Consider the following 25978-nt stretch of genomic DNA (forward strand, 5'->3'; position numbering starts at 1 on the left):
GGAAGGTTCAAGGAAGCTCTCTGAAGCCTTTTTTTGTTTTTTCTAGGTGCAGAGCTCTCATGACTTTATCACTTCCCCAAAGACTCTGACTCCTGACCGTAGTGTAACCTGAGGGTTTAAATTCTAACATGCTGATTTTGGAGGAACATACATATTAAAATATACAGTGATAGGAAACAACCAATTAAGTAATTAGCAAGGAATTTTGCTGTTGCCTGCTTTAATAAACAGACCACACTGTGAACAACAGATTGCCCGAAGTAATTGTTCAAGATCAAATTAATAGCCACATCATGTCACTTATGTGTGTTATGCCATAATATGACAGTTGTATGCCTAAGAGATCTGGCATGATAAAAAAGTTAATGGAAAACCAGGAGTTTTAGTTTATAGTTTCTGAAGGAATTCTGATAATAGTGATGCTTTCTGAAAGCCATAAATGTGCAACTATAAAATCTAAATACAAACGAGTATATCCAATATTTTATCATATGAAGGATATTGGCCTTTACTAGTTCCTATACCACCATCAGACAGAGCATTTTATCATTTCTTTCATCACTGATGGGATAAGTGGAGTAGAGCTGAGGTGCTCAAATAAAGCAGGAGCACTGGGAGTTTCCTTTTCAGAACAGGGAAGTTTTCTCATTAAGATTGCATTACAAATACATGACTATGTAGTACAATTTAATAATATAAAAGTCTGTGCCACATATGAACATTTCACAGAAAATAAAATATCAATTAAAAGCCACCTAGATGAATTACTAGTAATGACCAATTAAAGAAGCAGATCACAGACTAAGGTCCAGGAAACCTAGATTACAAGGCAACCTTAGGCAAATAACTTCAGTCTCTCCTCTCTCCAGATTACTTATGCATGTTCTTGAGTTTTTTCATCCAAAAAATAAAGTGGAGGAATAGATTTCTAAGACCCCCCCAAAACATCAATATTTTAATATTCTTTTTTCTTTTCTTCCCTCTTACAGTATAAACTGCATACTTACCTTGAGCTTACATTTACTAAATGATTCTATTTCACATATAGCTTATTTTTCAAATTAGAATGTAACTTCTTAATATGAAATAATTATAAATTTTGAAATTTCCTTTATGACTCAGAAATACTTTATCATGTTCTGTTCTAAATACTGCTTAGTAGGCTGGATGCAATGGTGCCTGCTTATAATCCCAGCGCTTGGAAGGCCAAAGCAGGAGGATCACTTCAAATTTAAGGTCAGCCTGGGCTACAACATGAGTTCAAGGTCAGCCTGAACTTCATAGTGAAACCCTGTGTCAAAAAGAAAACACATCCATACATACATACTGTTTATTAACTTGAAAAAATCAATCTGTTCATTTTTCATGGATGGATTTTTCTCGGTATTTCACCTATTATATATTGTTAAATGAGTCCATAAATGTACCATGCTATGACAGTTCTAAAGCCCTGTAACTCACCCTTACTTTTTGTTTTCATATTTCCAGACAGAGTCACCTTTTTATAGACCAGGAACACTAAATAATTGCTTAACCAGTGGAAAACAAATTAAATCTCAGATCATACTAGCTCTTTTAACTAAATATAGCACTCTCTGACTACTCTGGAATTTATATCTGCCTTGGCAAAGCAATATTTGACCACCGTGCATCTTTTTGCTACTACTCCTTAAGTATTAGCATATAGGAGCCTTCTTTCTATAGTTCTGTAATTGAAGACACTAGATTCCACTGTGATAAACAGATTATTTTTTGAGGAACCTGCAATTTAAAAAATTATGTATAATGAATAAACAATCTGAGTGAGTACATGGAAAATTAATTTCATTTTCTATTTTGAGGACTTATAACTTCATGGCTTAAATAATGACTAATAATATACATATATAGGTATATTCCTTTTTCTAAACAGACTAGTTTAAATTGCAGAATTGATGATAGGTTTTTTTTTTTTTTTAGACAGAAACCTTCAAATCATCACGAAACTGAGGAATTTCTAGGTAATTAGATGGTGACACCTATTGGTCAAATGTATCATAGCAGACTGTCTTTTTAAATGTCTAGAAGAGCCATTTAAAATGTCAGCAGTTTCAAGTGCAAAATTAGAGGATCTTTTCCATTTGAGATATTCATTTGTGGATAAACCATAATATTTTTTAAGATAGGAACACATCTTACATATATGCTATTTTAGTTTTAGTTTTACATATGTGTGTATATTTAGGTAATGACATGTATATATAACGTATACATTCATTAAAAAGACACTCTATTGACATTAGATTATTTTTACTCCATGAATGGAGGGATATTTTGGAAAACTCAAGGGCTAAAAGCAATCCTAGATCTGCAACACCTCCTCCTGATGGATAGGTCCAGTAGCCACATGCCCGATAACCTACTATGTGAAATGACGAAAGGTAATGAGATTAATATTTACTTTTAATTTATATTTGTAGGGTTAATTATTCTTAGTTCTTTTCAGTTGTCCTTCACAATAATCACAGTGACAGAAAAATACTATCATATCTTTAACTTATGAAAATTATTTTTTTTTCCTCCCGTGGCAGTGTAAATTAAACTCAAGGCTTTTGCACTGAACTATATCATCAGCCCTTCTTTATTTCTTATTTTAAGGCAGGACCAGTGCCTTGCTAAATCACTAAGTTGCCAAGGTCGGGTTTGATCTTGTGATCCTTACCTTTGCCTCCCAAATTGCTGGGATTACATGTGTGTACCACCAATATATATTTAATTATAAAATGGAAAACGGTAAATTGTAGGTCAGAATTTGTGATAGTCCTCAAATAGTAATTGGATGCTTTTCAATATATTGCCTGGGAAAAACATAGTATTTTATTATAAAATTTGATTTTTTCTTTCTCAATACAATCAAATGATTTTTGCCAGTTGGAGACATTGTTTTTAATTAATGTAGTTTGCTTTATCTGCACAAAAGTACACTGTGTGTTGGTCTACATCTGATTATGAGGAAACTATAAATGGAGAGCAATCTAAAAGCCAAGTGCTCATCCATCTGAGATTAATTGCCTTTTCCAGATCACTAACTCATGCTCCAGTGTCCTGGGAGAGTTAATTTATTTCCCATGAGTAACCACTTGACTCTGAGAAGGTATTTTAACTTATGTGGGTATAGTAGAGGGAAACCTTATTACTATAATTTATCCTGTAATAAATATAGTTTCCCCTACTTTCCCAGATTGCTTACTCAGTGCCAAACCTAAGTCTTCCTTTTGACCCTACAAGTTATTTAACTCATCTTAAGTGAAAACAATGCTTGTAATTGATGATTAACATTGTGCGTCACTGGGGATGGAATTTGTAGTATTTAAAATGACTTCCAACAGGGTATAAGAAGCCACATGCTCTGTGACCAAATGACAAATGGAGCTTATGTCTTTCTATAATCAAATAGGTATGTAGAAAACAAAAACCAAAAATATTACTGATTTTAATAAAGAGCATCTAATTTAGTTACAATTTAAAACAAACAGGAGAGATAAAATAGCAATTAACAGACAGTGACCATGTCCATTGAAAGGTAAAATCCTAAAATAAATAGATGAGCCAAAAAGGTTTGACTCTAAAATATTTTCAGGTTACTCAAAGCCGATACTTTTTTAAAAAAAAATTACTTTGATATTCTGTTTATATTCCTCTCAATTTTTCCCCCCCTTTGGTACCGGGAATTGAACTTATGACCACACGCTTGCAAGGCAGGTGATTATGCCATTGAGTTAAATTCCCAAATCTTCCTCTACAACTTTATTAAATAAAACTGTTGACAGTAAATGTCATTTACTCAGGGTCAACAGATTTCTGAATAAAACACTACATTAAGGTAATTTTGAATTTCATATAAAATAATTTGAAATACTGGTATCTACTATTTAATACTTGGGAAACAGGTCTATGTTTCACTAAATATATCCTTCCAACTGTGCTGATTAAACAGTGCTGTAATCATAAAACAGGCTGAAATCAACTGAAACTAATTGGAGAGTTCCCTACACTAGGTTGTTGAACTATGGTGGTTACCAGGACACCAGGTAAGTCTAAACTTACCGTTCTGAAGCATCATTAAGTTACAACATTGACTCATATTTATCATTAAATATTTATGGGACAAGAGTGGTGCTCAAGCATGGTACTAGTATAATACTGCACCTTTTTGATTAACACTTTTTCAAGATGTCTGTGGCAAGAATGACTTCATATTATAGAAACTATCAAAGATTCAATTTGTATATAGAAAAACCACTTTTTAAAAACTCATTCTGCAGTTGATGGGCATTTGGGTTGTTTCCAAGATAAGGGGAAGGAGAAAGCAAAGAAGGGAAAATATTATACATATATATAAATAAAATATGTATATATTGTGTATATTATATATATGATAGATAACTTTACTAATTTGTTAATTCATCAAAAAGAAGTTTTTGCTTTCATTGTTTGCTTGATCATTTTTTCCATGCAAAAATCTTGTAATCTGAACTACTTCTCAGATAATATGCAATATATTAATTAGTGTTAATTTCCTATATTTTGAAATTCTGAATTGTTTCAATCCTTGTTTTTCTTTGTAAAATAAAAAAAAATTAAAAATTCAATTTGTAATGAAATGGGATATACAATTGTCTTGGTTACTTTTTTCTTGTTGCTGGAACAAAATACCCAACATTCAAAGTTATAAAGAGGAAAGGTTTATTTGGCTCAGTTTGTGAAGGTTTCAATCCACAATCAGCTGGCTCCAAGGCAGGGTAGCATGGCACAGAGGCAACCATTCAAGGCAGCAGAAGACAGCAAAACCAGCAAGAGCAAAAGGGGAAGAGCAAAATCTCTTTTTCTCCCTTGTATTGTAAGCAGACTACTTGCCCACATTATCTCTGTATCCTCCTCTTGCACAGGCTCAGGATATTTGCAAAGTGAGGACTCTAGCCCCCATATGAGTCCTTCACTAAGCTTCTAAACTTCTCAAGTTTACACAATAAATAACCATTACAATAACTATAATATGAACTATGACTATACACCAATTAAAAAGTTTAATGTCTATTTTTCTATTAAATTGTCACTGATTTTAAACAGACAATACTACAAAATCTTTATACTAGAATAGATAAGAAGTTGTAATTTAAATACATGTCTACATAACAAAATTAAAACAATTAGAGCTTCTATTTTTATACAGAACAAGATCAGACTGTAGCACTGAATCCTGATTTATTTGCCTGCTTTTGTTCTAAGCAAATGAAGTTAATGTCTGTGCTATTTGATATACAGACCCTGAAGTAAAATTGTGAATATGCTCAACATTTCATGAAATAACTAAAAATGATGAAAAACTGTTAGACCTGTTAAAAATTAAAGAGAGAAAAATCTACAGAGTAAGAACTCTAAGAGAGAATTATTTAACTATCCAAGGATTAAAAAATTTAGAAAGCTCTTAAAATTCTGGCCCAACTGATTACAGTTCACACAAAAAAAATGTAACACATACACACACACATATATTACAATACTGTAAAAAAAATGAAATACTTTGCAAACGATATTTTGCTTAAATGTAAGCATTAATACATAGTTGAAATAACTAACTACATATTTAAAAAAACATGAATTTCATTTCAAAATTCCCTCAGGGTTAACTATAAATTTTCTTTCAAAACATGGAGTTTAGGAGCTGTTGCTGATACCAGCTGTCTTTCAGTCGTTTCTACCACTGTTTAAACAGCAGATTCAGTTGTATTTTTCATTATACTCTGTATATAAAAACATGCACATAAATTTACATAACTAAATTGCTCAGTGAAAACCTTAGTTGAGAAAAAGGACTATTTTTAACATTCCAGAATGCTCTTTTGTCCATCCAGTAACCGCTAGTGTTAGCTAGCTTTCCATGCTTTGAATCAATTACAACAAAAGGTTTATTTTGGTGCATAGTTTCAGGGATTTCAGTTTATGGTCTGTTGACCCCATTGCTTTATGTGGCAGGACAATGAATGTGTATCATGGTAAGGGGAGTTAGAGGAAGTCTACTTCATAACAATGGCATGCAGAGGAAGAGAAAGTAGAAGGGATCAGACAGAGTCCCTGTACGGTCTCTAAGGGCACGACCCTGATGATCTAAATTCTATTGGGCCCACCTCCTAAAAGTTCTATCACATTCTGCTAGTACCACAGACTGGCAATTAAGCCTTTAACACGTGTTTTGGGGGATATTCTAGATGAAACAAGGCTAAGCAACTGTCCTGACTTCTGGTAGAGGTCTGTATTTTACAGTGGAGTCCTGTAGTATGTACTCTTGGGTCTGACTTCTTTTGCATGCCACTGTTTTAGTTTCTTCCATTTTTCTAAACAATCATAAAACATTTCACTGCTACACTATGTGTCTCAATATATGAATGTGCTACAATTGATACATTCCTGCCCATGTTGGTTGACATTTGCTTCCTTTTTATTATAGTTAGCTTTTTGGTGAATGTTTGCACGTTTGACCTATGCCTCAGAGTGAAATTGCTAAGTCCTGCAAGATATTAAGCCTCAGAACTCTTTAGTTTTCCAGAATATGCTATTTTATATTCTTATCAGCGGTAGTATAAATTGCTCTACATCTCTATCAACACTTTACATCTTTTTAATTTCAGCCATTCTAAGGGATAAGTAGTGGTATGGTAGTGTGAGTCTAATTGCATTTTTGATGATTTACCTAGTAAAGGATCTTACATTTATTGGCCATTTGAGTATCTTTGTACATGTTTTTGTTTTGCTTACTGCTTTTAGGATCTCCTTATATATTATCAATGAGTCTTGTTGGAGATGTATATTGCTGTATTTTTAAATGTACATGTATCTCCAATTCTGATGTCTTTGCTTTCATGTCTTTTGATGAATTAAAAGTTTAATTTTAGTGCTATCCAACTCAATTTTTCCCCTTGCATGGCTGTGCTCTAATTTTCAGTCTGTCAAAATCACAAAGATCTTTTTTCCCTTAAGTTCTACCCTTTTCCGTATAGCCTTTGCAATCATTTGGAAGCAACTTTTGTGTAGGGTGTAAAGTAAAAATATTCTTTTTCTACATGCATATCCAATGGCCCAGCAACATGTATTGCAAAGACTGTCCTCACAGCACTACATACAGGTAATTAGGCAACTTCATGTATGCTTTTTATCATATAGACATGGCTTTAAGCGATTATAACTTTCAGGAAGTCAAATGCTCAAAGCCTTAACTTAAAATCTTTTGGATACAGTTACAGCTTACCTGTGTTCTACTGACAAAGAATAGGGCAGACAAAACAAAACCTATGAAAGTTTAAAATATTCTATTGAGCAGAGAATGACAATCAAGGTTACTATTGCATGTTTAGTAGTATTTCAGTAAGAAGTTGGATTTCTACTTTGTAGATGTGGGAGGAGAAATTTAATACAAAACCCCAAACCCAGAATTGTGTATTAGCACAATGTGACCAAGTACAAAACAGTGTGGTGTTAACCAACAATACAGTGGGAAAGACAAGGCCAATGCAGATCTTTCATAGTAGTCTGGAAAGATTTCATTAAGTGGGTGCTAGAATAAATCCTTGATTTAGGCCTGATTAGGATACTTTAGTGCAAAACATTGGAGCCTTTTAAAAAATCTTATGAAATTTATGATTGTAGTTATTTCCTTAAGATTTTCAATTCACTGAGCTTTGTCATCCTCATGATTTTGATTGCATAATAAAGCACCACAACTTTTAAAACATACTGGTACCCACTGGACTATTGAGCTCAAGTTCATGGGTGACAGGCTAAATCAACACTATTCTCAGGTAATCCAAATATACAGTTAAACTTGAGAACCACTAAGTTAGAAGGTCCTTCAATCAGTTGTTCTCAACTACAGGTAGGACTGTCAGATTAAGAAACACCTAGTTAATTTGACTTTAGGTAAGAAAAGTCTTTGTTCTCTAATGGAAATTTGGCAATCTTTGGAGACATTTTTGTCATGACAATGAGTTTGCTACTCTTATCTAATAGGAAATGAGGCTAAACAATGTAAGGGACGATTCTCACATTAAAGAATTATTTGGTTCAAAATATATACAGTACAAAGGTAAATAAAACGTGCTTTGGAGCAACAAGAGAACCAGTTGTACAAAAACAGAACTAAAAGCAGAATTTTGTTAAAATATGAAGTTTAGGTTGAGATTACAAGAGATACAAGCCCAAGAAATACAAGGTTTTAAATGAAGCTTAAGAACTTGAGTGCAGCACTCTGTAACTGAATTTTTGATACATTTCAGTAATTTTCAAAGAAATTCAGAACATAAAGAGTTCCATGGAATGAATTCCTGAAGTTATCCATAAAATATAGTAGTTAATCCTAAATTTTTGTTTAAAATCTGCAATTCTGATATTTTCCATTAGACACTTACTAGACTTCTTGATAACCATGAAGAGCAAATGTAGAAAGCATATTATAAATGGACTAACATCAAAGTTCCAATATAATCTTAACATTAGCTGAGTGACCTGATGGATGCTCTTTCATTACTATTTCCCATCTGGTTTTTTAAACAGTGGGTGATACAGATCAGGTGATCTGAAAGATTCATCATTTAACTTCACCTAAATTCTTGTCAAAGCCTCACAAATGATAATCCTTTTAAAGTTCATAATGCTAAAAAACAAAGCTATCATAAACAGTCACTGTTTATGTTTGTTTATATGTGTGTATGTATGTTTTTTTGGTACGGGGAATTGAACTAAGGACCTTGCACCTACCAGAAAGGCACTGGAGCTACCATACCCAGCCCAAAGCAGTCACTTTATGTGTGTGTGCCGGGGATCAACTTATGACCTCACACTTGCCAAGCAGGCACTTACGCCACTTAACTAAATCTCCAGCAACAGCCACTTCTGTAAAGTGACTACAAAAAATTTGGTGGCTGAGGCAGTTTATTTGAAAGTTACCTGTCTTGATACGAGTTATACATTACTTTTTTCAGTGAGTATAAGAATGAGATTCATACCCTACATGGTGGCATACACCTATAGTTCCAGCAACTCGGGAAATTGAGCCAGGAGGATTGCAAATTTGAAGCCAACTTGGGTAACTTAGTGAGAACTTGGCTAAAAATAAAACGTAAAATGAACTGGGGATGTAGTTCAGTTCTCTATGGACTCAGTACTCTCACCACAAAAAAGATTTAAGAGCTGCCACTCAAACGACACAGAATAAGACTCACATGCTTTTATACATAGAGATATATTTATTATCCTTATTATTCTTTTAGTTGTTCACATATTGTTTTAAAGTAATACTCAACCTGGTACCAGGAAATAGGCAAGTGAAAGAGTATTAGAAAAAGGAACTTTTAAAATGAATTTAGAACTGTGTTACTAAAAAATAAATTAAAAAAATTAATAATGTTGCTTAGAACCTTTAAGAATTGTATTTATTAAAAACTGCAACAAAAAAGCCACACATTATTACCAAATTATGATTTATTTTTGGAAAAAAATTAAAACAGGTTTTTCCAGTAAAAGCGAGAATTCACATTCATAGATCACAAACTGGTTACATGTTAATTACCACATCTTGTCTGGTGTGATATACTTAACATGTATTCAATAATATAAATAATTAACATTTATGATTTTAAAATCCCACTCACCAATGTTGTAAATTCATGTATGTTAAAATAAATACTCAAAAGAAGTATATTTTGAAAAGTGAAGTCTTTGACAATGTTTATATTGATCAATCCTTTTACATACAAGTAATGGAGCAGATAAAATGACATTACTGCGAATTTCCACTTAATTTCTTCATAATATGGCTGTCTGGTGTTGCGTTAGTGAAGATACTTCCTACAAACACATGGGTACCCCAGAGATTATGGCGGATTACTTTGCAGCAGCCAAGATCATCAACAGAGAACCCTAAATGTCGGTAGCGTTCATCTGTTTCAAAAAGAGTGTTGTTTGAATATGGTCCAAAAAACTAGAGGAAACAAAAAAATTAATACATTCATTAGAAAGATATTGTAGTAGTAAGTTTTATACAAGAATAAACATGTATGTATTTTAATAGTCCAGATATTTAAAAAGTCAAATGAGAAATAAAATGGTTAACATTCATTACTGAAACTGTCCTAACACCCCTCCTCCAATACCTGTGCATTCTAGAAATATGGTATGTATGGTCTAACAATTTCATGTTATTTAGAATTAAATCTGTAACACTTTCAAAGATTAAGTATGGGATGAGGCTTAAGGGAATCTTTAGTTTACCTTCTTCACTTTTAGATAAGGAAAACACAGCCCAGAGTACAAGTCTTCCATTTCTACTCTGTATCACATCTTTACTTGTCAAAAGAAGCACTGCATATTCTTAAGATTAAAAAAAATTCATTCTTAATTGTAATTGAAAGATATAGTCAGAATTTAAAATAGGACAAGGTGTTATTTTCTTCAAAGTATAATGCAACTAAGTGTTAATTTCTAAGCAGTTACTACTCTAAATTTTTTTTACTATGTATGCAGTATTGTCTTTACTTGTAAGTTTCTTTTAAACTTTTAGACCAGAAACATTAATATCTAATTTTCAGTACATAAACTCTCATTTTATATTTTCCCATAAGTAGTAAACAATCATACCTACTATCATGGGTGAAATAATATATTTTTAATAAAATAATTAAAATTTTGAGAAACCATGAATAGTAACAGGTCCTTCCAAAGTTTTGAAAGCAACTAATAGTAATATACTCTGGGTAAAATATTAAACAAGAGTAAATGATCTATATTTACCAAAGGAATAATTATAAATATTTTTATAATAAAAAACATTGCTACTTTAAATTATCTAGCTTTCAAATTATTTAATTACTCACTGCCACACCAGATGATGGGTCAATGAAGTCAGCCCAGTAGCCTTCTGCTCGAAGAGCATAGCAAATTTCCTTAGCACCATTAATGAACTGTGTAGAAAAAGGTAGAAAGAATATGCTCAATGTAGCACCACTACAATTTAATAAATTTTTAAATTAACTTTTAAATACTTGCTTCAAATATAGAACTCAGTAAGATTACTGCAAAATAAAAGATCTCAAAATAGACTGTAAAGGCATTAGACTTTTACTACTTCAAAAGACTAATGGTTAATACAACGGTTTTCTTTTAAAAAGTCTTAAGTTGTTTTTTCTATATTATTTTCCACTTTATGAAATGTCCTATAATTTTGCATAATTAATTCACAAACTTGTGAAAATTGTATCTACAGTTACTAGTCTATATAATTTGGAGAATAGAAATAGGTAAGAAAATGAAAATAAAACTACAAAAACATCAGAAGCTTTCATTAATCTGAATGAAAATTGTTTATAAAGACATCTATATTGCTTTTGCATCTTTCAAAACACATTTGTCTATTTACATAGTTACGAAATACTTCTGAGAAGCAGCATAAAAATGTTTTAAACTTAATAGGAGTAGTAGAAGGGTAAATGGGATACTTATTTTTCGTTACACATCCATGTATCATCAATATTATTAGTGGTGGTGGTGGTACTGGTGACTGTACCCAAGCCCTGTGTACTGAGTTACATTTCCCAGTCTTTTTAGTCTTCATATGGAGTCAAGGTCTTATTAAGGCTGGCAGGACTGGGTTTGAATTTGTGATTCTCCACAACAGCCTCCTGGAATACTGGCTTCATGTATGTGCCATGACCACGCTGGGCTTCCCCATGAAGCGTATAACTGCTTCGTACCACACATGTATCAAAATTTGGGTCTTAGCCTAATTTCTATAATGTTTGTATTAACTATACCAAAAATATAGACAGTGAGAAGATGTTAAGTTAAACTGTTTTAAAAAAAAATTCATGCAAGTTCTTTAGCAATGAAATATTTCACAGAATGAAAGGCTGGAAAAATCATTTTAGAATACTGGTTTACTGGTATCTAAATAAGACCATAAAATAAAATTGCTAGCAACTGAAAGATTTACCTTTTCTAAGAGTGTTTCTCTTTCAAGTTCTACCTCCTCACTCCAAACAGTCATATCATTCTTAGTTTTCTGAGTTACAGTCAGAATCATTAGTTTGCCATTAGCCACTTCTGGAAATAGTGATTCAAAGTCTGCAAATATGAACATAAATTTCAAGAAGAAAATAATCTGCTTTTTAAGAAAGATATAGTTTATAAAAATATACTTTTAGAAAATGATGTTTAAGTTGTTTTTGTAGTACTAAGTTATTTTTATAGATATGAGTTACTTTTTTGTTTTGTTTTGTTTTTGGTACTAGTGATAGAACTCACAACCTCATGCTTGCCAGGCAGGTGCTTAAGTCACTGAGCTAACTCTCCAGCCTGACGAGTTACTTTTAAGACTGAACCAAACTTAGATCACTTCTGGTTTTAAGGGAAGAGCTGAAAAACTCACTGCTATCAATTCCGAATGGTAAAGGAAGTTACATGTTATTGCTGTTAATATAATTTCAAATTTTCTGTATATTAGCTCAAGAAATTGTAAGTAACATCAGCAGCAGTGTAATGTTCTACTATTTTTATATAATTGCAGCCTGACATGAGATACTAAGAAGCCTCTGAAAAGCATTAAAATTTCTCAAGAGTACATTATTCCTTTACACATCAAAAAACTAACAATATTATTTCATATTCGTTAGTATTTCAAAGAATAAAGTATGACATACCTCTCCGAAGCAATTCTGGACATGTCTGGATTACACACTCTACTCTGGCACTTTCGAAATAAGTTTCTGCACTGTTAATTTCTTGTTCTACAGGCTCATTATTACCCTATGGGAAATAAGGATTTAAGCAAACAAAGGCATCTTTAAAAAGTTTTTTAAAATAATCCTAACTGGCTAGGTGAGGTAATGCTTGCTTATGTAACCAAAAAAACCTCTGTCCAAGAATGAATATGATCTGAAACTTTGAAATCCTGAATAAAATAGAAAACCAATATACTGATATTCTAGGACTGTATATAAACTGAAATTGGCTGAGAAACTAAAACAGCATAAATTGTGCCATACGTTACCTCTTCTGATATTTTAACATCTACCATTTTTGTGCTGTAATTTGTAAAACTGGGATTTGAACACTAATTTAAAAATGTAACATGAGTTCAATCCTTGGCAGCAAAACAAAACAACCCCAACAAACAAACAAACAAAAGTAACATGACAATATAGCCTCTCCTATGAGAAGGGCTTTGAGGTCTTTATTTAACTGAAATAATTAAGAATCTATTAATATACTGGGCACTTTGACAGATGCAGACACTTTTTCCTATCTATCTATCTATCTATCTATCTATCTATCTATCTATCTATCTATCTCCAGCCTTTATTGTCAGGTATATCAGACCTAAGAAGAAAAACAGGCACAATAAATAAATGCAATTCAATATGGAGAAGAAAATTTTTCTGAGAACACAGATAAGAAAGAAACCTGCTTTGCTGGGAGGAATCAGGAAAACATTAAAATTAAAACATAAAACATATTAATTCCTGTGTATTGCCCAGGTAATAAGTAGAATATAGTCTAAAAATTCAGGAGGAAAAAAATCAGCTAGCAAAAGAGGAAAAACTACCTAGATCAAGAGAGAGGTAAGAATACAAAGATATACAATAGTGAAAGAGAATGGCATACTTTTAACAAAAGGAAGTATGTTGTAGTTGGAATGACAAAAAAGTAGTGAGAAATAAAATGGGAGAAGTAAGGAGTCAAAATTGTGAAAGGCCATTTGTGTTACATTAAGAAATTCTGATTTTGGTTTATAAGCCATGAGAAATAGATCAAATATAAAAAGCTATCATTAGCTTTAATGTGGAGGATTATTTATGGGTAATGAAGAGCAGGTAAGAGATTAATTAACCAACATTTATTTATCATTTAGTAGATTTAAGTGCTTTATATACATTTTCACACAGCCAACTTTTAAGCCTTTAATTTGTTCTCTTTCCATAGTCTATCATCCTGTAAAGTCTCATAATCCTGATAAAATAAACCTTGAACTCTTGTAGAAAACTGAAAGGAGAAACTACAAAGAAATAATGTAACTCTGATACTACTTATGAAGATCTGATGCAAAGGGGAATCAAGGCTGATATTTTTCTGTTAGTATAATGTGGTTATACTTTTATACTATTTGCACTTGGAAAAAAGAACAGGTTTTGAGAGAAAGGACTTTCTATTTTAATGTAGTGTAAGTGGCCATTTATAATTTTCATCCCTAATCTTTCCCACTATTTTCATTTTCTCTGCATTCCAATGCAACTGCTATGGTTTAGATCTAAAATGTCCCCCAGAAGCCCTATGTTGGGAGATGAGCCCAGGCTAGAAGTGTCACGTCTCTAGGGACATGATCCAGCGGGGTACACTTTTGTACCCTCTTCTCTGCTTTCAGGATGTCAAGGGTACATCGGATTTTCCTATACAGGCTCAGAGATGTAAAACTAATGTTTTTGAAACACTCTGCTTTGAGAGGAGGGCCTTTGTGTACTCTGCTTAATTAGGACAACCTAAGAAATGTTTCCCAAATTCAGCTTATCCAGTCACTCACTGGCCTCTGAAGCCATCGGTGTCCAGCTATTTCTTGAGATTGTATGTCCCAATGCTGTCTAAATATCAAGTCACTTGATAGATCTCAATGTCACTCCAGTGGTGCTGGTTTTTCAAGAATGCTAAATTCAAGAGTTGTGGGGTTAAGGGTTCTACCTAGATTTCAAAAAAACTGGGAAGCGAGGCAATATGGTCCTGAAAGGATAGTGTGTGAAGCTGTGAGAATAAAGCTTAAGGTGTAATGGGCACGCCAGGAAGCTGTTGACATCAGAACAAGGAACGTCTGCTGAGCAAAACTGCAGGCTGTGAGCGGAGGCAGTCCAACAGAGCCATGTGGGTTAAAACCAGTAGGACCACAGAGACAGGGCTGCCCAAACCCTTTAGGGTTTGTGTCTTTCGCCAACCTGCCACATGGGCATGGATTATGAGATTTAGTGTTTCCCCTGTCTGAATTTCTTTTTATCCTCCTATTCCTTCATTTGGAATGGGAATGTTTATCTTATACCACTGTATGTTGAAGGTATTTTAACTTTTTAAAAAATTTTTTTTACCAGAGTCCAAGCTAAGATTTGTCTTAAGTCTCAGCGAAGATACTGGATGTGAACTTTTCAATAATGCTGTAACTGTTAAAGACCTTGGTGACTCTTAAGAGACAGATTAAATGTACCTTATTAACGAAAAACAAGTGAATCTCTGAGAGCCAGGGGAGGAATATTATGGTTTTGATTTAAAATGTGCCACAAAAATTTTCTGTTTAGAGATGGAACCTGGTTGGAGTGGGGACGTGACCTGAAAGGGTGTATGTTTGTTCTTGGTTCTTCCCCTTTCTGTGTTTCCTGGTTCCCATGGGTTAAGCAGGTTTCTCACAGGTCCTTCTACCATACTTGTCTGCCTTGGAGCCAGCCATGAACTGAACTCATAGGAACTATAAGCCAAATAAATATTTGCTGGAAGTTAAGTAACTAATACCATGTACCAAGTGGTGACTGTTTTAGATACCTGATAGGCAAACAGAAGCATAGAGCCCAAAATGTCATAAATAAAACGATCAATATGAATTATAAAAATACAGCCCGTGGAAGAAACTAAAGGATTAAGTGATCAAAAAATTATTCATTTTCATTTTTTTTTTTTTTTTGCGATAGTCTTGCTATGTAGTCCAGGCTGGCCTTAAACGTGTAGTTATCCTACTGCCTCAGCTTCCTGAATGCTATGACTATTGGTGTTTGCTACCAAACCAGGCCAGAGTAGTTTAAATAAGATAAAGGAACAAAACATATAGGAAATATCATTAAATTAATACGCAAGGATCAAAGAGCCAAAAAGAGTGAGAAGGACAGGGAAAGTCAATTGTGTCAGGTCATCCGCTTAACTCATAATTTCTGTAAGGAACTGCCTACTCCTAGTATTGTGTCTTTGATTGAAAACTCTGCCTGATATTATGTAGCAAAGTAAAAAATAATAAACATTAGGCATTTGACTAAAAACCCTGAATAGTATATATAGCTTTCCCTGAGTAAGGAAGGATGCAATACCAGTTTAAAATCTTTAAACAAAACTCAAAAAATTACCCCCATACTCCTCGGAATCCATTTCAAGACAAATAAATAAAACTCAAACATTTACAGTGTTTTTTTGCTTAGTATATACGAACAATTTCAGTGACCTCAAAATTTTTTAAGTTTTCAAATGAGTGGAAAAATATAAAGCTGGCAGGAATTAAATCTACACTGTAACTGTCATTTTTAAAACTGAAAAACAGTTTTCCAGCAATACAGAAAGCAAAATTAGGTACAATTGCAACAGTTATTAAAAATGTATTTTTGATAACTTAATTACCTAATTGAGATAATAACCTAAAGTTAAATAAAATTATATAGCAAACGTGATATAACTTGGACAACATCAAGTATTTTAAAGCTACTTAAGTTGTTTCCGTACATAGTGGGATTTTTTTCTTTTTCAATAAAATATGCTCATAAAAAATACAGCATTAATAATCAGAAAAATACAGAGTCAAAGAGCTGGGATCTAGTTCAGTGGCACAATGCCTGCCTCGCAAATGTGAGATCCTGAGTGCGATTCTCGTCACTGCTCCCACAAAAAAACCTCAGAAACCCCAAAAAACAAAACAAAAACAAAAGTGAACCAAAAAGTCCCAGTGGTAAATAACAACTTACCTGAAATTCATTAACATATTGCGCCATCACAAACTCATGTCTTTCAGTTGATAAAGGTTCTGCCAGAACATCAGGTAAAATTTTATGACCTTGGCTTTTCTTTTGTACAGCAGTCCCATTGAGATGACACTCAAAGCCTACATTCCCAGGAAGCTGGAAACGCTGATCTTGAGGTCCAAAAGGTCCCATAGTTTCATCAGGCCACACTGTTCGAGAGCCTAAAGAGAACAGTAACAACACCACACAGGCAAGCTGAAAGAATGTTTTTATTATAGATCTTTGAAATCTGCTGTCTTGAGTGAATACAAATTAGTTTCATGGTGTTTCCGAAATGCTGATCACCACAAGTAATTATTGGCTTCCAGGTAGATCAACTACTAGGGGAAGCAGTCAGTAAAGTACCAGATGAATACAGTAAAATTTTATATACCGACCTGAGTGAGGCCTACATTATATAGTATTAAAAGAAAAAAGCTGTATCAAGAATAGCACAGTAACATTTATATATTTTTTATTCCTATTTTTAAATAATGAGAAAAAGATTTAAAAGGAAAAGCTAAGTTTAACAGTAGTTACCCTTAGGCAGGGCAATTCATCTGCTGCTCACTAAGGGCACATAGCATTAATGAATGGGGGGGCAGCATCTATTATGTGACATAATCCTGTGTTTACAAACTGCATGAATTAATACAAATTATAAATATGTATAACAGACCATAATACTTTGTTTACATACAATTTTAAAAATACACTGATTTATAAAAAATTCATAAAGATCCAGAAAAAACAAAGTAGGAAATTAAACAAAAAAACACTTGAGAGTGCAATTTTTATTTAGGGAAAAAGAGAGACAACTGCAGTGCACATTACTTAGTAGTAAAATAATTATTTTTTAATATCCTGCCAGAAGTGATGTCTGAAAATGGCTATGTCAATATGGCTGACTCACTGCTTGGTCATGAATGCAATTACATTCCTCTTCCACACCTATTAACATAAAGGATCTGGCAATCATGTAACTCTTTTCCTGCTGAATTGTCTCAAAACACTCAACACATTCTACTCCAATGCTTCTCAAACTTTAAAGTACTTAGGAATCAACTGGGATCTTGTTAAAATATAAATTCTGATTTAATAAGTATGGAGTGACACTTAAGATTTTATATTTATAACAAGTTCTCAAATGATCTTGAGTAACAGGGCTCCAGGCAGCCACTAAGATAAGCCTGTTAGCTATTTCTGAACAAGATGAGTTTAAAAGACCACTGAGGTCTACTAGTCTCAAGTTTTCTTTAAAGGAAATAAATGTTCCACATTAATAGTGGATTTGAGCATATTTTCATATGTTAGGCATTTAGGAATTCTCTTTTGTGAAAGACCTGTGAACATGCTGCTTTGATTTTCAATTGGGATGTCTTTTTCCTATCAAGCTATAAAAATTCTTTATGTATCAGGGTACTAACCCCTTATATATCTAAATATAAAAATCTTTCACTTGTTTTATATTTAGGGTTATTCTTCAGGTGATGTCAACTGGATTAGTAAAAAGATGGAGCTATAAGAGAACTGGGGCAAGATGGAAGGCTTTAAACTTACATGAACTTAAATTACACAACAGTAATGTTTCAAGAAAAAAAGGATTCTATACACAATTCCTTTAGGACACATTAGATTAAGCTTCAAAGCGCCTTTAAAATCAATGGTTTACAGAAGAAAACAAGGACTAAACACGATAGCTTCTAGAACTGTACGATAATGACAATATAACAATCAGAACTTATGGGACACAATGAAAGCAGGCCAAAGAGGAAATTTTGTAGCTGTAAATGCCAACACCATGAAAACCAAGTGAGCCCAATGAAGTAATCTAACCATGCGCTGCAAGGCCCTAGAAAAACAAGAACCCAAAATTTGTTTAAAGAAGGAAACTTTTAAAGAGCAGAGCAGAAATCAATGAAATTAAGACCAAAAACCCCTCTAGTCAATGAATTGAAGAGTTCTTTTAAGAATAAACAAAACAAACTCTTAGCTAATTTAAACAAAAGAAAATGGTGAAAAAAGATTTAAATCAATGCAATTAGAAATTTAAAAAGTGAAATCATGGACACTGCTGAAACTCAATTAACAACCACTTTGCAAAACTGTATGTCTTTAATTTGAAGAATTCAGAAGAAATGCATTGATTCCTAGATAACACATGAATCACCAAAACTGAACCAAAATTTAAATCCCTGAATAATCAAATAGCAGGCAACAAAATTGCAGCAGGGGGAAAAAAAGCAACAAGAAAAGCGAAGACCTCATGAATTCACTGCCAAACTCTAAAAGAACTTCAAAGAAGATCTAAAGCCAATACTCAAACTCTTTAGTGAAATCAAAAGGGAAGGAGTGTGGGAGACCACCATGTTGTTTTCCCCTGAAAAAAAAGCCCCTGTCACAACCGGACCCTAACCTCTCCTTCATCTTACTGATATATGTAGAGCTGGCTTTACTGAAACAAATATTCCCAGCAGAAAATGTGCCAGTCTTGCACACATAAAAAATTATCTATGCATTGTTAATTGAAGGCCTCTGTGTCTGGTATGGCTATAGTTTCTTTTCCGTATGTACTCTGCCTCCACCCCCACTCACCTCCATGACTGATAACAAATTAAAACTATGAGTTTTTGTTCCAGAGAGAACACTGGGTCATCTCAGAGCTCCTCAACTGCAAAATATTTTCTCTTTGTGTTTCTTTTGCGTATGTGTGCCATATTGCCAGCTAGGTTACACTGATACCCTTCTATGAGGCTTTCAGTAAGGAAGTACTCTCAAAGTCATTCCTAGAAGGTAGCATTACCCAAAATCAAACAAGAATCTAATCAAAAAAGGAAATTACAAGCCAATTTCTTTCAGGGACACAAATGGAAAAGTCATCAACAAGATACTGGCAAAGAAGATGCAATGAATTATCAAAAAGATCCTATACCATGATCAAGTATGCTGTTTCCCAGGCATGCAAGGATGGTTCAACATACAGAAATCAATAAATGTAATACATTACAAAAACAGAAGGACAAAAAATACATGATCATCTCAGTAGACACAGAAAAAGCCTCTGACAAAATCCAATGTTTTGACAAAATCCAATAAAAACACTGAAGAAAATAGGAAAGAACCTTATATTTCAATTTCATTAAAGCCATTTATGACAAACCTATTCCCTATCATATTAAATGGAGAAAAACCAAAGCTTTCCTTCTAAAATGAAGAACAAGACAAGTATGCCCACTATCACCGCTCCTATTCAACATATCCCCGGAAACATTTTCAAGAATGATCAAGCAAGAAAAAGAAAGCAGTATGTATAAAAAAGGAAGATGATGAATTATTATTTGCAGATGACATGATTCTATACATTTCCCCAACTCCTAAAAATAACCAAATTCATCAGTGTAGCAGGATGAAATAGCACACAAAAATCTATTATCATTCTTGGACACCAGGAGCGAATCCATAGTGAAAAAAAGTACCACTTATGACAGCACCAAGAAAAACCAAACACTTGGAAATTAACCTAAGGAAGTAAATGACCTTTATGATGCAAACTATAATACTTGTAAAAAGAAAATCAAAGATGACATCATAAAGTGAAAATATATCTTGTGCCTGGACAGCTAAAAACAATATAGTCAAAATGTCTATTCTTCCAAAATTCACCTACAGATTAAATGTCATTCCAATCAAAATACCAACAGCAACACTACATAGAACTGGAAAAAACCATCCAAAAATTCAGATAAAACCAGGCAAGACTTAAAGAGTTACAAATGCAATCCTGGATAGCAACAGTGAAGTAGAAGCCATCATAATCCTGGACTTGGAAGTTATACCACAAAGCTACACTGATAAAAATATAATGGTACTCGCACAAAGACACGTGGAGCCATGCAACACAACAGAAGATGCAGCAACTGAAAGCACATTCAATTATTTGCCCTCTGATGAAGGGGCCAAAAACATACAACAGAGGAAAAATATGCTCTTTGAAAAAAGATAGGCTCTTTAACATTATAGGGAAAACTGGCTAACCCTTACCTCTTACCACGTACTAAACTAAAATCAAAATGGATCAAAGAACTAAACGTTAAAACTGAAACTGTGTGGAAGACATCTCCACTGTTTTTTGCTGTTGTCATTTTGTTTTTGCTATTGTTTGTTTCCGATTTTTTTTCTCTTTAAAATTAAAAAAAAAAGTAATGAGAAATGATAAAGGTATATCAAGAAAGTGACACGAAACATTTAAAAATCATTAGTCTGATGGGGTTGTGTCAAACAAATAGATTTTGTAGGTAGTAGATAAATTACTGAATGCATACAATACATAAAAAGTGTCAACTACATTTAAGAAACTTATCAAAAACGGTAAGAAGTAACGTCTTAATGGGATTAAAAGGAGACGTTTCAGGGAGGACTAGGTTAAGGATAGAAAGAAATTAAACCTCAGGAAATAAGCTCTGTGAAATAGTACAAATGCTTGATTTATGGTGGTTTAACATATGACCTTTTGACTTAATGGCGTGAAAGCCATATGCACCAAACTTTGAATTTTGACCTTTTTTGTGTTTAGCAATATGTTGCAATCTCTCTCAATGCTGGATAGTGAGCCACAGTTCACAGTGAGTTATGAATCCTATAAATAAACCTCTACTGAGTACTGGATTGGTATGCTTATTTGGTAGGTTAGGTACATTCAATGCATTATTTTTTACTTACATATATCTGGGGATGAGGTGGCCACATGAGACTCATCAGAACCTGAAGATCCTGCTGTTGAAAAGGCTCTTGGGTTGACAACTCTTTTAACTAACGAGTAAAATCCAGGGAGGTAAGAAACCAGTCTGGCCCTGTTAGAGAGCACCTAAGAATGAAAAAAAAAAAAAAAAATTAAAATTATTTATTATGAATTTAAGTATTGTAACTTATCTATGTAATACATATAATATGTATTCATAATTTTAAAATAAATTCAATGAAAATTGCCAGAATCAAAATAGAATTACTTATTTTAAATCCTAACAAAATGAGTCAAGAGGCCATAATGGAGGGAGGTGGGTCATCATAGTTGCTTCATAATAGGAAAGATCAGAAAAGATTCTGCTTAAGCACAATTGCACAAAAACAAATCCTGCGCACACACACAAAAATACTTCTATGAAGATGCCTACTTAATGATGCCTGTCCAATCTTGGATTCGTATTTTTGTTAGTGACTTTTTGCCAAGAATAATTTTGCACAATAACTATGCAACTGTCTTCATTTTATGTTTGAAAGTCTTGCCTCCCTTTGCTTCCTTGGGTGTATCTATAGTTCCACCACACTATGCCATGGTGTACATGTTACGGATTGCAATTACTCACTCCTGAATGAACAGTTTTCTTTGGAAAGCCTCTCTATATAACATTCATTTTATATTGACACATCACAAATGACAACAAATATGTAAGTCAAGCACACCTGTAATTCCAGGTGAAACAGTATGATCACATTTCAGCATTGTGTGAACAATTTGGTGAGTTAGCGAGACCATCTCAAAACAAATAAAAATAAGTAAAAAGGTCAAGGATATAGTTTAGTATTAAGGATCTGGGTTCAATCCCAGTACCAGAAAAAACAATAAAAAACCAAACAAGTATTAAATTATGTTGGCTAACAGTATGTGTCTTTTAAAAATAAAGACCATAACTGAAGAGTGCTGCATGAGAACAAAGTCTAGAAAAATTTTTCTCATGACAAAACTAAAAAGGTAGCATCACTAATAACATTCTTCTATCCTTAAGATTCGGAATGTCTAAAACTTCTTCTTGGACCAAAATCTTACTTATTTTCTAACCCTTCCTTTTTTTAAATTGCTATCTTCTATGTAATTCTTTCTTCTTGGTTTGATGGGAATTTCCACTTTCCTTTATGTTAGCATATACAATACCTTCCTGATTTGTTTTCTGATCTTATGTTCATTTTCTAGACTTGAAAGTAGTTTACAAATAATGTACAAATATATAATATATAAATATCTCCCATACAGAAACTTTTGGCAAAATAGTTGGGATCAGGATAACTTAAAGCAAAGGACAGTAAGCTATGTCCTAGTAGAGCACACTGCTTTGGTCAAATTTTACTATAACCACATCCATTAATTTATTTGTTGTGAATGACTTGTTTTCACACCATATTCGCAGAATTAGGTAGCTGTAATTCAGAGTTTATGGTTCACAAAGCATAGAATATTTACCATCTGGTCTTGTACAGTGAACAGATATTTAAAAACCCAGACTGCTAACAGTTGGCAAAAAGGAAATTACAAACTGAAAAATACCTGTGGCATATAAAGGAGCAGGCAGCCTTCCCCTAGCTATAGGAAATGTTGCTAATTATCATTTGGGTATGAATGTACTCCTGCCAAGCCGTTTGGTTTGAAGTTTTATTTTACTCTGGCAAAGAATTGGTTTGTCTTTTTTTGTGACAGGCTCTCACTGTGTGATTTAGACTGGCCTTGAATTCATCATGCAGCTACGGGCAATTCTCCTGCCTCAGCCTCCTAAGTGCCAGGATTTAAACACATGGGCCTCCACTCTCAGCTGATTTCAGCAAAGAATTGATAAAAGCATCTTCCAAATATTCACCCTACTAAATTATTCATTTAAACCAAAATAAAGTCAGGTCAAATATTCAATTTCAATTCAATTAATTTCAATTTTTTTCTGAATATTATATGCTTCTTTTACAGTGTATGTTTCTTCGGGTTATGACAAGATAAAAATTCAATTTAGAGCTGGGCATATAGCAGAGCAGCACAGTATTTGCCTGGCAAGTACAGGGTCCTGAGTTTGATTTCCTGGTACAGAAACAAAACAAAAATACTTGTTTCAGAATTTTTTTTTTTTTTGACATTACTGAGAATTGAATATGGGGCCTCCCAGATGCCAGTCAAGTGTTCTACACCTCAGAGGACAATCTCAGTCCTTTATTTTTATTTAATTTTGAGACGAGATTTTATTAAGTGGCTAAGTTGCTTTGGCTGAACTTGAACTTGCAATTTCAAGTTTTTTACAGTGTTAGAAGTACAGGCAATGTGCCAAGTGCCCAGCTAGGTAGAGTACTCTATAATCATTAGATTCTTACTAATTGCGCGACTACCATCTTCACTAACGTTGGGCACTTCAACAATCTTCCTAACACATAGCTCTAATTAGTCACCACAATTTAAACAAAATCTGAATTACTGAGTTTGGCTGATCAAGGTTGCACCTCCGAATGTAAATTTATCTTCCAGTAATCTTTCTCACGTATCTTACAATCAGGCAGGCAAAAATGACTTCTTTAAAATGGGTGGGGAGGAGACGCCTTTCAATACACTGTACTGTACTTCTGGTTTTCCCCTCTCAACTCTGTAATTCTGCTGATCTTTCAAAACTCGAGTTAAATGCTTTTTCCCAATAAAATAACACCAAGCCCCTACCACTTTCTTCTGCACAAAAAGTGGAATCTGCTTTGAAATAGCGTGAATTGTACCTTTTCAAAGCTTTCAAAAAAAAAAAAAAAAAAAAAAACCCCATTAGGTTCTGCTTTCATTCTAGCAGCTTCATATGTATCTTATGTCCCCATTGCATAAACTCTCTTAAGATATATCTAATTTGTTTCTTTTTGCACACACTAGTCAAGCGCTATCACTGAAATACACGCCCAACTTCGGATGTTTATAATTAACAACTGCGCACTTACAATCATACTGGTGTGCGTGAATAGTATCTTTTGGTCTTGTTTTGTAGCATTTTAGTCATTTCCTATGGAAATGGAGCTGCTAAAAACAAAAAAAAAAAAAAAAAACAAAAAAAAGAATCCTTCAGTTCAGTCAGCCAAAGATGCAAAAAGGGCTAAAAAAAAAAAAATTCTCGATGCTGAAATAATATCTCAACTGACAAGATGCTTTGAATTTGTCCATAGCAGTATAACTGAATCCACATATATATAAAAAAATTGTGTTCAAACTGTCCTCAAACGTAACGTATCCTTATGGTCCCTGTTTCTCTTCACAACGCTGATGCCGTCGTAATTAAATGGTCCCTCCACTATTTACAGGATTCCCAAGCAGTTTGCTGATAGACTACTCACACTGGCCATTTCTGGGGGAGAGCAGACAGTCTTCCCTCAAGCAGTCCTGGAAAAGACAAAACAAACAGGCCGTCAGCGATCACACCGCTCCAGACAGCTGGGGCCGCTCCTCGCTCCCCGCCGCCGGCCGAACTCGCCGCGCCCGGGCCGCTGGCGAGAGCCCGTCGGAAACCTCCAGCCGCGGACGGCGGACTTCGGTGTCTGCGGGTCCGGGTCCGGGCTGTGTGACAAGAGCTCGGGGCAACGCTTCGAGCTGAACTGAAAAGGAAGGAAGCTCAAAACAGCCTCCGTGTGAAAAGGGATAATACCGAGCGTTGTGGTCTGAGGACGGGCGAATTTGGAGGGGCCTAGGCAGAAACCTTCCGTACCGAGCCACAGAGTCGACTCCAGCCGCCCAGAACTAGACTCTTCTGCCGTCAAAATGGCGGCGAGACAAGCAATGGGAGTTGCGTCTGCGTTGGCCGAGCAGGCTAAAGAAGTTGCTTCCAAGCACATCGAGGCAAAGGATCGTCGAGACAATGATGCGCACGTTTGTCACGTAGGCGTGGGAGGACCGAAGGTCGGGCGGGGCTACCAGTTAGGGTGGAGGGGGCCTTGCTTTAGCTGGGCTGGGGAGTGTATAATTTAGTTGGTTGGCTCTTTTATCTGTGTGCTAGGTCGCCCCTCCCCTGCTCACAGGCTTTCGTACTCCCTTTATAGTATAGTGTTTTGGGATATCTTTATTATTTAAATTTCCTGAGTCATTGTTTTTGAGGGTAGGGCATGTTCCTTTTTCTCTGTCCCCAGCTATGCTACGATGACCAGCTTTCAACACAGGCTCAGTAAATACGTATCGGACAATTTAAGAATAACATATCATTTTAATTTATCTAATACATTTTTAAAGATAGTAACTACAGTGCATACTTCATTCAAATTTCCCAAGTTTTTAAGTTTAACGTCCTTAACCAGAATTCAGAATACCACATCGCATGTAATCGAGACATCTAAATCATTTTGACTCCTCCAGACTGTGATAGTTCCTCAGAATCTCTTTGCTCCTGATA

At 34.2% G+C, this 25978-nt stretch overlaps 1 protein-coding gene across 5 annotated transcripts; it reads right to left on the reverse strand.

The window, feature by feature from the left end:
• Nucleotides 1–9495: 9495 nt before the first annotated feature.
• On the reverse strand, nt 9496–25432 carry Mmadhc (metabolism of cobalamin associated D). 5 transcript variants are annotated; one of them, XM_005007701.4, is made up of 9 exons: nt 25301–25374; nt 24933–24978; nt 24543–24621; nt 21537–21681; nt 16782–16999; nt 12726–12831; nt 12020–12150; nt 10905–10991; nt 9496–10012 (listed from the first exon to the last, which is right to left on the reverse strand). In XM_005007701.4, exons 3-9 carry the CDS (start codon nt 24546–24548, stop codon nt 9812–9814), a joined length of 894 nt encoding a protein of 297 aa, XP_005007758.1. In that variant the 5' UTR covers nt 24549–24621; nt 24933–24978; nt 25301–25374; the 3' UTR covers nt 9496–9811. The 5 variants fall into 5 exon arrangements, with proteins under 5 accessions (XP_005007758.1, XP_063115122.1, XP_003478634.1 ...); XM_063259052.1 differs by having other exon boundaries at nt 25241–25353; XM_003478586.5 differs by lacking the exon at nt 24543–24621 and having other exon boundaries at nt 25301–25432.
• Between the last annotated feature and the right edge of the window lie 546 nt (nt 25433–25978).

The sequence above is a fragment of the Cavia porcellus genome, unplaced genomic scaffold, assembly GCF_034190915.1.
Source record: "Cavia porcellus strain 051 isolate PalLab524CR breed Dunkin Hartley unplaced genomic scaffold, mCavPor4.1 scaffold_12, whole genome shotgun sequence".
Lineage (NCBI taxonomy): Eukaryota > Metazoa > Chordata > Mammalia > Rodentia > Caviidae > Cavia > Cavia porcellus.